The sequence below is a fragment of the Nelumbo nucifera genome, chromosome 2, assembly GCF_055504915.1.
Source record: "Nelumbo nucifera cultivar China Antique chromosome 2, China Antique-T2T, whole genome shotgun sequence".
NCBI classification, from domain to species: Eukaryota; Viridiplantae; Streptophyta; class Magnoliopsida; order Proteales; family Nelumbonaceae; genus Nelumbo; species Nelumbo nucifera.
The window spans coordinates 11,644,936-11,662,804 of record NC_142650.1 but is presented as its reverse complement, the minus strand read 5'-3'; the positions used below and the strand labels follow the sequence as shown (position 1 = coordinate 11,662,804).

The window sequence follows — 17,869 nt, the reverse complement described above, 5'->3', positions numbered from 1 at the left end:
ATCCCCTGGGTTGATACAGGGAATGATAGGCAGGTTTGATCTCTCAGTCCCTCTAAGTCGTTCACCTATAAATCCTTTTTCTCCTCCCTTGTGGCCACTTCTTCTCCCCATTCCTTTCCTGTAAAAGAAGTTTGGTGTGCCCCTATCCCCCCAAAAGTCAGTGCCTTCTGTTGGGAAGTTTACCATTGGTGCATCAACACAAGTTGAATGGTGAAAGTGCTTTCCACCTCTTAATCTCCTGTTCCTTTGTTTGTTGTGTTTGGGAATGATTTTGCTCTCTTTTTGGTTGCAGGTGGATCCCTCCTGTTAGTTTGGAAAGGCTCTTTAGCCCGTCCTTTCTGAGAAGCACAAAGAGAAGAGAGAGAATCTTACGGAAGTGTGCAAGGGCAGTGGTTGTGTGGACAGTATGGGAGGAGAGGAACTTAAGAATCTTTGAGGAAAGAGAAAGAAATAAGGAGGCAATCTTGGAAACTACAGTAAGTATAGCACACTAGGTGAAGACCTTGAAACTATTCTTCTCAAATTTTTCTGTGGAAGACTTTTTTCGAAATTGGGGGTTGATTGCCCTTTCTTCCTCTGGGAAACAAAAGATCCTGGAGGTTTGGTCTCCCCCAAGAGGTGGGTGGATCAAACTTAACTTTGATGGAGCAGTTTTGGCAATCCAGGACCCTTCGAAATTGGAGGAGTTATTAGAGATGGGAGTGGGAACATCTGTGGTTTGTTTCCGGGGCCTATTGATCAGGGTGATTCAGTGAGAGTTGAACTCAAAGATGCTGTTGTTGGGGTGCAAAAAGCTAAGGAAATGGGAATCACAAGGCTGATTGTAGAAGAGACTCGAAAATAAATCATTGGTTGGTTGAAAAAAGGAGTATTATGGCAATTCAGAAATGAACTCAGGCGGTTCAAGTTGTTGTCTGAACAAATGCAAGTTCATGTAAGATGGGTTAGGAGGTCCGCTAATGGGTTGGCGGGTGGGTTAGCTAAGCAAGGAGTAAATAGACAATCATTTGTTTTGGGCTCAACGTTAAAACGGTGGTGGGACTCTTTGTTGTAAAGGGATTTATTCCTAACAACTTCTTCCTGCATTCTCTTCTTTTTAAGTTTTAATAAAATTCTTTGAGTTTCTGATCAAAAATAAAATGTGTTATAAGTGATAACATGAGTTCAGCAGCAAAAGAATATCTATTTCTTCTTCACTTTGTAAAGGTTAACCATGCCATACACAGATGCAATATAAACATCCACAAAGTGAACTTTCACTTTGTTCTTTTTCACCTTTACTTTCTATCTTAAATGTTATCATATAAAGCTATAGCTTTCTTTAGTTGTCATTTTTATATGAAATTGTTCTATTAAATACTTATTATATTAGTATTGTTTTTTAAAGTATTGAAATTAATATCTTTGAAATACTATTTTTGTAGATATGATGATTTGCCATGTTTTGAGAGGAAATGTAATATTCTTAATAAAGAGAAATGCTATTTTTTTAATTAATATGCATGCTGAATGGTATATAAAACTAGGGAACTAGGGAAATTATCAGCAAAAAATGATTAAGTTACTAATTGGAGGTAAACGATACAACAGCTTGGGGATCCATCCACCCGGAAATACATATTTCCAAATAACTAATTTACAATAGAAGAATAATTGTTGCCTCAAAACCCCTTGCTTTGCTAAAGTGCCGGCCATCCCATTAGCTGTCCTATGAATCCAATTGAAGGAAGCATTCAGGTCCCCTCCCAGACTGTCTATCTCCCTTGAGGCATGTCTGTAAACCCATGGAACATTGTGACTATAAGTGATCCAAGAAATAACCACTTTTGACTCACCTTCAACTTCCAGGTTTCTGAAATTGGATTGCATAGCACATTTTAAGCCCTGTAACAGCGCCATCAGCTCAGCCTTTAGAGAGTCCCCTTCTCCTATGGGTCCTGAATACATAGCCAGCACTTTACTTGAGGAGTCTCTAAACACACCATCAATACCTGCCATCCCCGGGTTTCCCATTGAACACTAGGAAAATTTTAGTTTTTTATTTTATACAATTTTCATCACCTAGGCGACTAGGTTAGGCACCCCACTATCGCCCAAAATCACCTAGATGCCTTGGCAACTATGGTTCCCTTACTAACAAACAGTTCAGTGGAAAAGTATGACATTATGATCTAATCTATGACAAGGTTAGCATATATAAAGAAGTACAACAAGAAAATAACAGGATTTTCCAAGGGCAATCCTCCCTCCTAGGGCATAGGTGAAATCCTCCCACAGGCATGGCAGATCTTTTTGAATCTATCTTTCTTCGACAACCAAAGTAAAGAGGAAGGGTGATATGGAGAACAACTGAGGGCAGCAATTAATTGGGCAGTGTGGGAAGTAGGGGTGGATTTGAGCCGAGCCGAACCGAATACTTGGCTATTCGAGCTCGGCTCGCTGAAACTATGTTAGGCTCGAGCTCGAGCTCAATCTCGATTCGAGCTAGAAACTTGAGCTCGAGCTCGGCTCGGTTCAAAGCTCGCAAGTTCAAGCTCGGCTCGACTCGAGCTCGACTGCAAGCCAAGTTTTTTTCTAAAAAATAAAAAATATGCATATAAAAATATTTTTTATTTTACATACAAAAATTAAGAATTATAAAAATTATTTATTATTATACATATAAAAATGTTTTTATTTTACATACAAAAAATAAGAATTATAAAAATTATTTACCATTATACATAAAAATAAGAATATTATATACAAAATATTATTATATAAAATAAAAATTATTTATTATATATATTTATATGTATATGTATATGTATATATATGTATATGTATATGTATATGTATATGTATATGTATATGTATATGTATATGTATATGTATATGTATATGTATATGTATATGTATATGTATATGTATATGTATATGTATATGTATATGTATATGTATATGTATATGTATATGTATATGTATATGTATATGTATATGTATATGTATATGTATATGTATATGTATATGTATATGTATATGTATATGTATATGTATATGTATATGTATATGTATATGTATATGTATATGTATATGTATATGTATATGTATATGTATATGTATATGTATATGTATATGTATATGTATATGTATATGTATATGTATATGTATATGTATATGTATATGTATATGTATATGTATATGTATATGTATATGTATATGTATATGTATATGTATATGTATATGTATATGTATATGTATATGTATATGTATATGTATATGTATATGTATATGTATATGTATATGTATATGTATATGTATATGTATATGTATATGTATATGTATATGTATATGTATATGTATATGTATATGTATATGTATATGTATATGTATATGTATATGTATATGTATATGTATATGTATATGTATATGTATATGTATATGTATATGTATATGTATATGTATATGTATATGTATATGTATATGTATATGTATATGTATATGTATATGTATATGTATATGTATATGTATATGTATATGTATATGTATATGTATATGTATATGTATATGTATATGTATATGTATATGTATATGTATATGTATATGTATATGTATATGTATATGTATATGTATATGTATATGTATGTGTATGTATGTATATAATAAAAAATTATTAATTTATTATACTAGGCTCACGAGCCGAGCTTCACTTGGCTCGAGCTCGGCTCGATTAGCAAATGAGCCTATATATCAGGCTCGAGCTCGAATAGCTCGTGAAAAGCTCGTCTCGTGGCCACCCCTAGTGGGAAGAGAGAAATAATAGGATTTTCCAAGGGTAAGAAAGAACAGCACTTGAACTCATAGAAGGGATTACCATCAAGGCTATACATTGGCTGAAATCGTTGGATCTCTTCAAGGACTTCTCTATAGATGATATGTTTAGAGGTTGGAGCATTGTAGCGGGCTCTTCCTGCTCATATATTACCTTTCAAGAGGATTGGTCCCCTCCTTTGCATTTTGGTGTGAAGTTGAATTTTGATGGCCGCTCTTTAGGTAATCCTAGCCCCTCTAGAATTAGGGTGTTTTTAGAAATGTGGATGGAAGAGTTCTGGCCCTTTTCTCTAGCCCAATAAGATTGGGTGACTCACTTAGAGTAGAAGTTTTGGTGCTCTTCCAGGGGCCCAAGTTGGTTAAACAATTGGGTTTTCAACAGTTAGAAGTGGAGGGAAATTCAAAATTGGTAGTAGGTGGATGCAGCAAACAGTTTGGGCACTTGGTCCCTTAGACAGCCTATAAGGAAGATATTAAACCTAACAAGGGAGCTTGAAGCGCATTTTAAATGGGCTAGGAGTTCAGCAAATGCAATGGTTGATACCTTAGAAAAGCAAGGAGTTAGTAGGGAAACTCTTTTCTAGGCGTGTTTGTAAGTTGTTTTTATTTTGAGGGGTCACCTTATCTATGAAGGTGACAATTGTACTAATTTTCCTTTAAGATTGATGAAAGTACCATTTCCCATCAAAAAAAAAAAGAAATACAACAAGAAAATATATAACCCAAGAGGTGTGAGAACAACAACTTAGAAAAATATGGTTTTATAATCAATAATAAGGCTCATATATACTAAGTGCAAAAGAAACCATGTGTATTATACATTTGTAATGAATAGGTTTAAAATATTAAGGGTCTGTTTGGTTCACAGTCAGAATCAGAATTGGAATACTCTATTCTCATAGTCTGCTTGGTTCAGACAGGAATTGGAGTGGGAATTAGATTCAGCTGGAATGGGATTTCATTCCCAAGGGAGGGGGAGGGAATGGCCATTCCCTCAAACGGGGGAATATCATTCCACTAGGAATGGGAATGGGATTCCAATTCTGCCCAACCAAACACTTGGAATCGGAATGGCTCATTCCAATTCCAGACCCCTATTCCCACGAACCAAATGGGACCCAAGAGTTTTGTTAATAGTAATAGTAGTAATTATACCCTGTCCAATACATGTATTGAAATGACAAATAGAACTAAGAATAAAAATAGCTATTTTTGAACAAAGAGGTATCAAGGATAGAGAGACGTTACCTAATTGCAGCTTTCAGAAATGATGAGCAACCCTCTACACGTGTTTTTGCTGCCCCCAAAGCTTCAGAAAGCTTTTCCATGTCATCATCGGCCTCTAATTTTTGTGGCACAGAAATCTGTGGAAACATCTTGTAGATTTCCCTGATACGATCTAACATAAATGTTTTTAGTCATAATCTTGAAAATATAACTGTAAACAAAACAATGGGATTTACTAATCAAAAAAAAAAAAAAGAACAATGAGATCAAAGGCAAAATGTAAATAAAACTGGTTAACAAAACTGATCACCTATACCATTAATGGTCTTCCTTCGAGCTTATTTGCAAGTCAATGACAGACTGGAACTTGAGTCACATGATCAGGAACAGTACATCCTAAGTTATTTTGTCCAACTCTAACCTCTCAGAGCAGAACTCATGAGATAATTAATAATGCAACGCAAGAAATAATGGAGGCAAAATTTGACCCATTGTCAAATAGATGAAACCTAACATAATAGTATTGACCAGGGAAACACTTAAAGTTTCTGAACTCTTTTGCAAAAATGAGCCTCAGTGTTGCACAACAACCAATGAAAGTAAGCCACCAAAGAACAATGGCTCAAAATTTGCTACATCCATAATTAGCATAAGATATTTGTTCCAAGATAACACATTCAATAATGAGAACCATATAGCTAAATAATTTTGTCTATCAGTACCATATCGCTAAATAATAAATCTTCTAGTTCTAAATCATGATTGACAGTATGGTCTCAAGTTGGGTTGGCATCCTCAAACAGTTTTCTGGATTCAGGCTAGAGGATTTCAGAAATCATTGATCTCATCTTTGTCCAGTCCTTTGTGGTGTAATGGAAGAACTTTTTGTTATTATTGCTGTATGTCATTTGATCAGCTCATATGTATACCTGATGTTAAGGAATCCTGCCATCTGTTTTCAGTAATAAAATTCTGTTTACCATTTATCAAAAAAAAATGGCATCTACTCTGAGCCAGTGTATGATAGAATGATACCATTAGAAACAGTAATTAGTCGCAAGCACAAGACCAATCCATAAATTAAACTGAAATAAATGGTTCACAAGAAAATGAAGAGCATTCCCCAAACCCAGGACTTGGGACCATTCATAGGTCAAAAGGAAGGGCAAGTCCAGGATGAGCAGGGTACTTACAAAATTTGGGCTAGCTCATTATAGGTCATGATATGATGCAAACAATACACATTTTGGGTTTTTCATAGGAAAGAGAAACCAAAAAGAATGAGAAAACTAGCACAGTTCCCATAGTAGAAACCAAACCACACATAAGGAGGAGAAGAATTATGGACTGCAGCTAGGTTAGGTTGAATTAAATCCAGTCTCATCTTGATATTTTTTTTAACCTACAAGAATTTTTGAGATATGATAGTAGCAGATTGTGTATTAACTTTTATTTATTAGTTGTTCATTGATTCTAAATTGAGTAAAAAATATCAAATCATAGAGTATATATTTTACTAGCAATAAAAGAAAATTACATTAGAAGAAAAAGGATTTCATCACGAGATAGGTGAAGAATAGTGTGTTTTTCTTCGGTGTAATGTATAGTTGTTAGTTTACCAGTTTCCATTATGTAGTCCTCAGCCTATATAGGTTTCCATGCTTAGTTTCTAGCTTGCAGTTAATTTTCCACTCTGTGAATCTATATATGGATCTTATATATGTATAAAAGGACATTACCCATGATGCTTCTCACCATCCATAGTCTTGGGAGGGGTAGACTGGATATGGACCTAACATTTTATTCGGTCATGCATACATACATCATCTTCATCATCTAATCCTTGTCCCATCTATATGGGGTTGGCTACATGAATCCCATTCCGCCATTCCATTCTATTCAAAATTCAAACACATACATACATATATGCATGTATATGTGTGTGTATATGTGTGTGTACATGTATGTATGCATATATAGTGAATGGATCAATGAAAATAATCTTCTGCATCTACACTGGGTGTGATACCAAACTTATTTTGAAGGTACCGACCATTTTTAACCCCAATTTGCTGACTAGTAGAGGAAAACCTATCTGCTGATTCCATGGACTCATCCTAAAACCATATGTGGTCATCATCATCAGCCTTGTTCCAAGGTCAGCTATCCTAACATTCTCTTCAGTATGAAACAGAATCAGAACTCTTGGAACATTCCTAAGTCTGGTAAATGATGTATCGAACAGTACAGTCCACATGGGAGACTGTCTGGACTGGAAATGTATGCACAGACTGGCCTAGCCACCTGGGACTCACTCATGCAAGCAAATTAGTGAAATTTTGATCAGGCCTGTGTGGCACCATCTAGAACTGGGTTTTCCTTTCCAACTAAAACAATCTGGTAGCTATGTGTTCAAAACATGGAGTATGAACATAGCTCACAATTCATCTGTGTTCAAAACATGGAGAGTCATGCCATATCAGCTTGTCAAGGTCATTATCTTGGTCACTATGAATGAATCTTGTACAAATGCACATATTCATGATTAAGTTACATCGCTGTAGGTGACAGAACCTCCCTATACATCCTTTTTATTTTGAAACTGTAAAGTATGGACATACCATCCACTTTAAACATAGGAATCAGTTAATTTATATGTTTATACTTCTTTAACCAGCGGATCTCTTTCTCAAACTACTAGCTGATAATTGTTACCGTCTATAAGAAATTAGGGCAGTTAGCAGGTGCAATAATACATGAGAAGTTTTTTTTAACATGAGAAGTATTGAAATATGTTCATGCCACTGCTCAATTTATTTATCCTAGTAAATCTGGAATAAAAGGTAGAGCAAATACGTGTGAACAATCATACAACAACAACAATAAAGAAAGAAAGGGAAAAAAGAACTGACCAAGAGTTTCCTCATTACAAGGAAATTTCCCTTTAACAAGGGTCTCCACAAATAGTACAGCAAGCTCAGCACCGCAAGTAACCTGTGAAAATCAAAGTACCAGTGATTCATTATATCAAAAAGATACCTTCTCTCCAAAAAATCAGGCAAGCAATTTGACATCAATATTGATTACTGCATATGGGGAAGATTCACACAAAAAAAAAAAAAAAGAAAAAGAAAAATACGAGTTAGCTTTACTTAGATATGAACTTTGAAAGAATATGACCTGCCCATGCTTCAGTTGGATGCAAGCACCTGATTGAAGGATATCCAATGCTTCAGCATATCTCTCAGCAGATACATATCTGTGGTCAAGTATAACATTCTCATCAGTAGACATGCCTAAATTCCTTAAAAGAAGGTTCAACACATGGTCCCTGTTAGCACCCTAATTTGCATGTTCAGAAAATCTTCTAATTGGAAGCCCCAACTTGACAAATGGAGTAACAATACCAGGGCCATAAAAGGCCTTCAAATGGGCCTAAATTTATCCTGCCAACATTACCAATGGAACAGGGGCGAAAGAAAAGGATAAGGTGTTAAACATAGACACTGCCAACAATTTTAAAGTATAGTAAAAGAGATTGCCAACAGTTTTAAACTTGGAATAGGAAAAAAAATGCCAGCATGCATTCTTGAACTCTCTCAGATTTAAAAGAAAAAAAAAAGGATCATATTAACTGCATTGGTAAGGTCTAGGAAATAGGACCAAGGTGTCACCTAGGCACCCACCATCACCTGGGAAACTAGGTGCTCTTGGTTGGGCGCCCCACCTGAAAAACTTGACTTATAGAAACAACTAAGGCACGCAAAAATAATGTTTCCCAGGTTACTTGGGGATTTGACAAAGATGGAATATCCAGCATTGACATATAAACAATTATCAAATGAACCAATTTGCCTCAAAAATATTACGCAACACTGTTGTGATTGAAATAACGATTAGGGATGCCAGTACTGCATTGAACTTGAAATTAGTACACTATTATTACTTAGCCAAAATATTTTAATAAAATCAGATACATGTTAATGAGAGAGGAAATTTAACCTGAGAAAACAGAGAAATAATCATTGCAAGTTAAAGAAGGGATAATGCATATACCTTGCACTAAAAGACTTGTACATCTGTTGGGCACCATAGTGGTTTCCATCGTTTATGGTTTTCCCTAGCTTCTCTATAGTCTGCATTTTAACGGCAAAAGCAGCTCAAGACAATTAGAATAAAGAATGTATAGCAAGCCAGCTATAGTTCAACATCTTCCCTGTCAAGTCTGCGATGCAAACTACAATCATATAAAAGAACATGCACAAACAACAGAAAATTTGATGTATTAACCATTATGCTCAAAACGTCGAGTAGTCATAGCCCAGGCACCAGATTATCGACGTTTCCTCGTAGATGACTAATCAACCAGAAAAAGAATGCGTTCAATTTCTCTCAAATAAAATTGTTCGTACAAGCTCAGATTTTGCTGTTTTTTACAATCTCTAAGTTCCAAGAGATTTTCAGGATTCGTTAATCCATGAACATATCTGAAACTTTTTGGGTAGAAGAACATATTTGAAATTCATGATCCCATTTTCGAGATATCAACTTCTCAAACTAATTTAGGGTTCCTTTTCTCGTGAAGAAACGATAACAAAGTATGGGCATTACGGATGTAGATCGATCAATTATTCTAACCATGAACCGAGTTTAATCTTTTGCAATCATGAAAACTTCTTATTTTGCAGTTAAAACAGAAATTGTAACTAATTAACAGGTGGTTAAGCCATTTAATTACCTCCTCGGCGGGAGGCAACGCGCCTCTTTTAGGTCTCTCTCTCGCCATGGTCGCTCCTAAGTCCTGACAAAGATTGCTTTTACGCCCAGACGAGGTTTGGCCTGAACAGAGTTCTGGAGAGCGAATTTTGTGCCGCTTACGATTTATATCACCCTGCCGGAAGCTGTGAAACGACTATGTACAACAGGAGTTCGGTTGCACACGTGGCTACATGGATTCCCCACCCGAACGAGTTGGGATCTCCTCCCAACAAAAACTGTCCCAAGTCCCAACATTATGATTATTGATTCCAATTATGATCTGCTCTTTACACACATGGCGCCTCACGCCGACTTCACTGACACATCTCACGATGTATTGAAAACAATTTCGTATTTATGTGTTATTATTTACGAAAGATGTTCTTAATAAACCGTGGGATGTGGCTGTGAGTTCGTTGTAAGGCGCCTTTGTTAAGTATCGCGTTATATGGGTTTAAAGCCACCCTGTGAGAATTCAGTTGGACGTTATCGCTCCGAGTCCGGATCTGCTACCCGTCGGGAACATCTCAGTTGTCATTCGTAAAGGGAGATGTTCCCTACGTGCGGCTGTAATATCTTTTACGTACGTATGGATTGCGCCTTTATGGGTAATAGTCATAGCAGATCCGAGCTTCACGCTCCTGGCCCTGTCCATGGTCAATGGAGCCTTCTCCGTGTCAATGGATCCTGGGTCGATCCAAATGCACCTCAATTAAACCCGAACCAACTAAATGGGATAGAACCATCTAACGATTCTAACCTAGCTTTGGAGGCCCATCGAAAGTATCTTGTTCTTAGTGAATGCTATAAAACCGAAAATCCGGTTAATTGAATTCATCAGATTCTATAACCAAAAAAAAAAGAAGAAGATACATGAAAAATTAAAGATATGGATTTGGTTCGATTAAGAAATCTGAAAAACCAGTGATTAATTGAATCAAATTACATATATATATATACACTATAAATATAAAAAACAAAAAAAAAATCAAGAACCAAACTGGTCGATCAATTAACTCATTGATTCAGTTCAAGACAATGTATAAACTGAAGGGAACGGTTAGACTTAAAAAAATGTCCACCTGAGCACCCCTAGCTATATACATAATTTTCAATGTCACCGTGTCATTATAGTATTTTTTGACTGTTTACAATTTTTTTTCATTGCGAGTATCTATCACCTACCTCCAACACCCCCCCCCCCCCAAAAAAAAAAAAAAAAAAATTAACATCTATTAGTTTTAATCTTCATTTAAAATATAGCATGCTTCTCCTTGTCACTAACATAAATATTCTCATATACATAAATCAAATAAATTGATATATGATAAATTTATATTATATATAACAGATACTTGTATTAGTTTTGGCGTAGGTTATAAAAGTTCATTTTGATTATATATAATATTAACTTATATCTTTATCCTTATTTGCACATATTCATAAATACATATTATATGTATGTGTACATGCACAATACATTAGACTCTGCCACGATGGTTGAATTAATTTTGTCCAAACACTAATCCCTTTTCTTTTGGATACAAGATGAAACAACAAAACACGAACTAAAAACAATCATTTTTTCAGGTCTTGAGTAATCACATTTTCTAGCTAAGGAGGAGCAATGACATATTTGTGCCAATTTTGATAATGAGCACAAAGGGCAAGAAAATGATGAGCAATTTAATTAGCGGACTTGTTAATCCATTAAAAGGTGCATAAAGAATCTCTTCTCACCATAGTCTTGATGTCAAAGATTACTGGGAAGAGTTGATTGAGACTGAATTCCGAATAGTTAATGTCTCCCCACAATTCATTTGAACCCATTTTTGTTATAACATTCTTTGATCCATAGCTCAAGACTTCAAACCAAACCCTTTGTAAAGCTAGAGCTTCAAAAGTCATCATGAGGAGGGATAAACCTATGATCCACACATTGTTTTCGATGCTCATTACGAAGACATAATAGCAAAACCAATGGAAGCTCTTCTTGATCGAGCAAGCATAGAATGGGGCATTTGAATTTATTTTAACCAATCCTCTAGAGGCGTTTCCCCTAAGCCCGGTCCGCAGCTTGGCCCAATACGTCATTTAATCATTTTATTATGGGTATCCTTTTATTATAGTATTTTTTCAACTTAACTTTTTTGTATCAATTGATTATTCATATAAAATAAAATTTTAAGATTTTTTTTTCAAATTGTTGTTGTAATTATTGTATTTGTCATTTTTTTCATTCATTTATTCATTATTTTTATTTTTTTATTTCTTGTTTTTTCAGTGAAAACAAAAAAAAATGAAATAATACGGTCCGGGCTTGTGTTGGGCCCCACCCCCAACCTACATGGAACTTCCCACTACGGTGCAGACAGCACGAAAATGTGGGTCATGCCTGACCAGTTCAACCCACATTACACCACTACTTAAGCTTGCTTGAAACATCAACATTATCCATTGGTATACATAAGCCAAACCATATTGCTCGAGAATATGGACTGATATAGTTGCAATTACCCATCCAATCCTTGGTGGGTACGTGGTGTCTCTATGGGCAATATTGTCACTTTGCATGCCTCAGGGGGGTACCCCTAGAATTTCACCCTGGCCTTATTCGCAAGTTACTCTTAGGGGGCGTTTGTTTTTTGGATTTTGAGAAGGGGGGAGGGGAATCTAGTCAATGGGATTTTGGTTTCTATTGACTAAGAATCCCATGTTCTTTTTTAGATTAATGTGGGGATTAGGGAAAGTTTATTTTCCTGTAAGTGATTCCATCTCCTAGGTGGGTAAATAATTTTCCCACTTAGGGAAAATATTTCCAACACTTGAATGGGGCAAAAATGCCCCTTCTAATAGTGAATTTTTATGATTAAAATAGTCATTTTCTTTTTACTTGAGAAATAAAAGAACATGAATAAATACACTTACCTGGGTACGTGTTTCTGAGAAAAAACTTATCCAAATAATTACATTTACCTGAATAAAAAACTCACCGATTTAATAACTCTGGCCTTCATTGCACCCTAATGTGCGAAGCCATTACAAAGAGCTAGCTCATAACAAAGTCAATAATGAGACATCACCTATACATAAGACTCAAGAGCCAAAAGTACCTTTTCTCATTCTCCCTAATTCTCATCCATTCTCTTGTTCTTGTCTCATCTTGCCACGTTGGCTCTTTGGTCACCTCGACTAACTTAATTATTAGATTCCTCGATCGCCCCTAGAACCACATCCCAGGGCCTCCGATGCCTTTTTATGTTGATTGGAGGTACCTACGGCCATATCACATCATAAGTTCCAAATTACCCTTGCTACAATCTTGGGTAGCATCATGGACATTGAAAAATAATGTGGCTAAGGATTCCACTTGACAAATATCTAAGGATTATAGGCGTCATTTTTTCAATTTAACAATATTTGGTAATGTATTGCAAGTATGCAGCAACCTTTCCAAATGAAGAATTGAATATTGAGAATAACTCCCACCTTCCAGAGCTGCTTCCAATGGGATTGATTTAAAATGGTGCCTTGCTCTTGAAAGGAGCTTTGCAAGGCAACATGTTCATGGAAAGAGATCAACTTGCGTGGGATTAGATTAAGGCATCAACCATTGCTAAAGTTGTACCTTGGGTTGTCGAATTTGAGGAATTTAAATTGCATTATGATTGGGTTAGGGCTCAATCCATTGAAATTAAAAAAAAACCAACCAAACCCAACTTGCAACCCCTAACCCTCGTCCAATCCAATTTATTCAAATTAATCCATCCTAAATTGCATTGTGTATCATTTGTTGAACCGTTCATGAATAAATTTATTTCTCTTATTACACCTATACGAATAAAACTACAGGTTGATTTAAAAATTGTACTTTAAACGAAGTTCTAAGATGTTTTTCATGTTCATTGAGGCTCAGTTTGTAAGGAGTACAAATATAAATATGTAGAGTGCAAACCTGTGTATTTTATATTATTTTATGTATTTGTACTATTTTCAAATTGAGTCTTAGGCTGCATTTGGTTTGAGTGTAAATCTGAACTATTGCAAATTTGCATTCCGCTTCGGATTTGCATTTATTTGGTAAGAGTTCAAAAACACACCGATTTTCGATGCAAAAATGTGTATAGACCACGATTCGCATCGAAAATAGGTGAAAATATTGCTTTATAAAAATCAAAAATCGATAAAATTTGACCACAATCATTAGTCGAAGTAAATAAGCATAGCCATTGCATAGGTTGATATTTTCAGTAATTAATTTTGAAAATAATATCAATATAAAATGACATTTTCAATTTTTTTCTAATTATTAGATACCCGTTTTGGCAAATATGGTTGAAGAAGATCTATTTGAGTGACTAAAACGACTCTAAATCCATGACCTATTCTTTTTTATGGTTTTTTATATGTTTTTCTCTTTTATATGAAAATTGAATGAATATAATGTTCCACACCGGCCAATGGTCAAGCACTAATGGCTATTTTTGCTTTTCCAAAGCAAAACTAAACAGAGTTACAGGAAGCAATTCTTCAAGGATGCCCAAGCATTAACTATTAATTTTGTTTTGGGCCAGCGCCTTTTTAATTTTGGACAAATCATGGGACATCAGCCAAGACAAAGAGGTGTTGATGAGTTTTGGCTTCTCATCTGGTTGCAGAGATTCATAACAACTACAATTGATGGTTACAAGACGGAACAATGATTAGAAGAGAGTGGCGATGAGTTTCTAACAAGGTTGAGGCTTGCTGGTTTGAAAATGTTATTTCGGACATATGTGAAAGAATTTTTATGAAAGATTGAACTCTTCAATGTCAAATCCAAACCACTACAAAACACAAAGAAGAGCTAGAGAAGGCATTGTCGTCTTAAGGGATGTGAAAGGTTGACATGTGCACAAACCTGTTTACTTTTAAACACGGTAACCTTACGCTATGTTTGGTTTGAAGGAAAAAAGTAGGGAAAGGGAAGGAAAGGAAGTGAAAACCTTTACAAATCTTGTATGGATTTTACTGCATTTCACTTCCTTTCCTTAGTGATCCCATTCATAATACCTAGTGGAGGTTTAAGTGATTTATTTAGATAAAAAAACGATAAATTTTAGGGAATGTAATGGAGCATGTTAGATATGAGATCCACTCCTTTCCATATTCATTCAAAGCAGATTTGTAATAAATGAAAATTTTATTTAATTTAATTAAAATTTTAATTAATTTAAAATTATTTTAGCTCAACAAGCCCGTGCATTGCACAGGCCCCCGCTAGTTAAAGATTATAACAACGTCGAAGAAATCATTGTGATGTGATGCTTTATTACTGATTCGTTCAAGTTTAAGTTATGTTGCACCAATTTTCTATAGAATGCAAAAAATAATTAATAATTAGTTATTATTATTATAAATAAATATTATTAATTATTAGTTAATTACCTAATCAATAACCATGTAATTATTTATAACATTTTTATCAATTCCACTATTTATTAATTATTTTATATTCATTTAATTAATTGTTAATTAGATAAAAAAACTTTCACATTCAGGGTTAAAAACAGTTATCATTTTTTATAAATCAACACTGAGATATCTAAAAAAATCACCAATTCCAATACACTTCTAAAAGTAATCATTATAGTTTATTCATATGTCAATATTGGATTCAATCCTCACAAGACCGTGTTCACACTGACTCACAACCATTTGTAATCATGTATGAATATATCTCCATACCTGTATATTTTTATTCATGGAGAGATATTCACAATACACAACTAGAAATGGCTATGAGAAAGGTGTGAACATGGTCTTTTGAGGATTGAATCCGATCCCTCATGTATCGAAATTATAATTCAATGCAAACAAACATGACTTTGATATTTTCTATCCCATTAATGGATTTCAAATCCAATAGGACTCCTTTTTCATTAATTTCTTCTAATAAAGCTAGTATTTTTTTATGGTAACATAATAAAAGTCTGTACATTAGACAATATCCCAACGAATATAGTCATAATTTAAACTTTATCTATATATATAGCCTAAAAGCAAAAGGATGTACGGCCAATTGATGTGTGTTTGCCAAATGGAATATTTTGTATATAACATAAATGAAATCTTATAATCTTTTCATTTTCATGCTTTTAACCATTACCAATGCAAATTTAATTAATTACAATAATGCCATTGATTAAAACAAAAAACAATGATAACGTGTCCTTTATTCTTTTCCTCTTTCATATTTGATACTAAATATGTAATTATTTGTAATGGTGCCATCGGTAACTATTTACAATGATGCCACCAAACTTTTACCTTTTTCATATTTGTTAAAAATCATCTTTATCTCTCATTTTATTTACAATCAGGTCATGTTGGGTTGTGCTTCTCTCCCCTGGGATGCTTTAGGGGGTCAGCCCGGCACAGCTCTCGGCCCGAGCCCGCGCAAGCCTATGTCATGTTATGGATTGGGCTAGTCTACAGGCCAAGTCTTAGGTCAAGTCGGGCCACAAACCAAGCTAATCCATGTTTTTAAAAGTTTTGAAAAAAATGAAAAAGTTAACATAAATTAAAAAATAGATAAAAGAGTAAAAAATATATTAAATTTTCATTTTATATGAATTTTGATGTATATATACAATTGTTTATATATGCAATAATAAAATTGAAAATAAAAGTATATATTAATATATTATATAATTATTGTATATAATATACGGCATGAGCCCATGCCATGCCACGGGCCGGGTTGGTCTATGGGCCAGGCCGAGCCACGAACCGAACTAAGCCATGTTTTTTAAAAATTTCGAAAAAACAATGAAAATTTAACATAAAATAAAAAATAGACAAAAAATTAAAGATCTTAAAATTTTAACCTAAGTCCACATGTGCCCATGTCATGCCATAAGCTGGGCTGGTCTACGGGCCAAGTTAGGCCACAAATCCAACTAAGCTTGTTCATGGGCTCAGTAGCCTAGTAGTTCAGCCCAATCCATTAACAACACCAAATTAATTAATTAAATAATTTGAGATAACCTTTACAAATATTGTGTTGATAATACATAAAGTTTTATTTATTTATTTACTTACTTATTTTACTAAATTATTTAATTAGTTAATAATTTAATAAATTATGTTGCTAAGAAAGTAAGGCATAGAATCTTGTATATATTTACTCTCTCACTTGATTGTCTATTTATCTCATTTATTTTTTAAATTTATTTATTTATTAAATTAAATTAATTATTATTTAATTATTTACAATTATTCCATTATATAAAATAAAAATATAGTGACAAAAGTCATCTCTCCCTCTTTCACTCTATTGCTCAATGACCTTCATTATTTACTTATTGTTTTATTTTATTAAATTAAATATATTATTATCTGGTAAGCTTTTATTTATTTTTAATATATATTTTTTCCAATAAACTTTTAATTAAAAAATTTACCTTCCCCAAAATTTTTCTTATATAATTATATAATTTACCTATGACAAACCACTGACCATCATATTTTGCCCCTCCAACGCAGGGACCCTGTAGATTATTAGATTACAACAAGAACACTTTTTTGAATTGTTATATCACCATCCGTTCCGAGCCTGGAGACAAGCCTGACAACATTTTGAATTTTTGATATCAGCGATCAGGATGGTAACTACAGATCATGTGGCAACGGGAAACCCATCAGACCCGTCCCTGTCCATATGAAAATAGGTGCGTATCGATAATCGAAGTGTGGACCCCCACTGCACATTTATATTCTCAGATCACAGATAAATTGGGTTTTTGATCGAGAAATGTACGGCCTAGGATCGTTCGGGCTAAACAAATAAATACTATCAGGGGTTTTCGGGTCTCCGGATCTCCTGCCCACGATAACCCTGCCCATGCCTACACCACCCCGTGAATTGGGAACATCTCCCCTGCATAATACTATGCAGAGGATGAGATGTTCTGCGATAGACGTGGGCAGGAGATCCGGGCTCTTTCAACTCAACAAGAATACTCCTACGTCCTACCCAAAAAACATGAAGAAAACAAAATAAAACAAGAAAAATGAAGAAAAGAAAATAAAA

General features: G+C 34.5%; 1 protein-coding gene across 5 annotated transcripts in view; it reads right to left on the bottom strand.

The window, feature by feature from the left end:
- LOC104597276 (golgi-to-ER traffic-like protein) overlaps nucleotides 1-9,934 on the bottom strand; it is a 47,338-nt gene extending 37,404 nt beyond the window's left edge. For 3 of the 5 annotated variants that reach the window (XM_010258737.3, XM_088898005.1, XM_088898004.1), the window contains exons 1-5: nucleotides 9,776-9,933; nucleotides 9,094-9,173; nucleotides 8,218-8,296; nucleotides 7,950-8,031; nucleotides 5,059-5,209 (exon numbers count right to left, since the gene is read on the bottom strand). In XM_010258737.3, the coding sequence (XP_010257039.1) occupies nucleotides 5,059-5,209; nucleotides 7,950-8,031; nucleotides 8,218-8,296; nucleotides 9,094-9,173; nucleotides 9,776-9,823 (440 nt within the window). In that variant the 5' untranslated portion in view covers nucleotides 9,824-9,933. Of the gene's footprint in view, nucleotides 1-5,058; nucleotides 5,210-7,949; nucleotides 8,032-8,217; nucleotides 8,297-9,093; nucleotides 9,174-9,775 lie in introns of all 5 variants that reach the window. The other 2 variants (XM_088898003.1, XM_088898006.1) reach the window with 1 other exon arrangement.
- Between the last annotated feature and the right edge of the window lie 7,935 nt (nucleotides 9,935-17,869).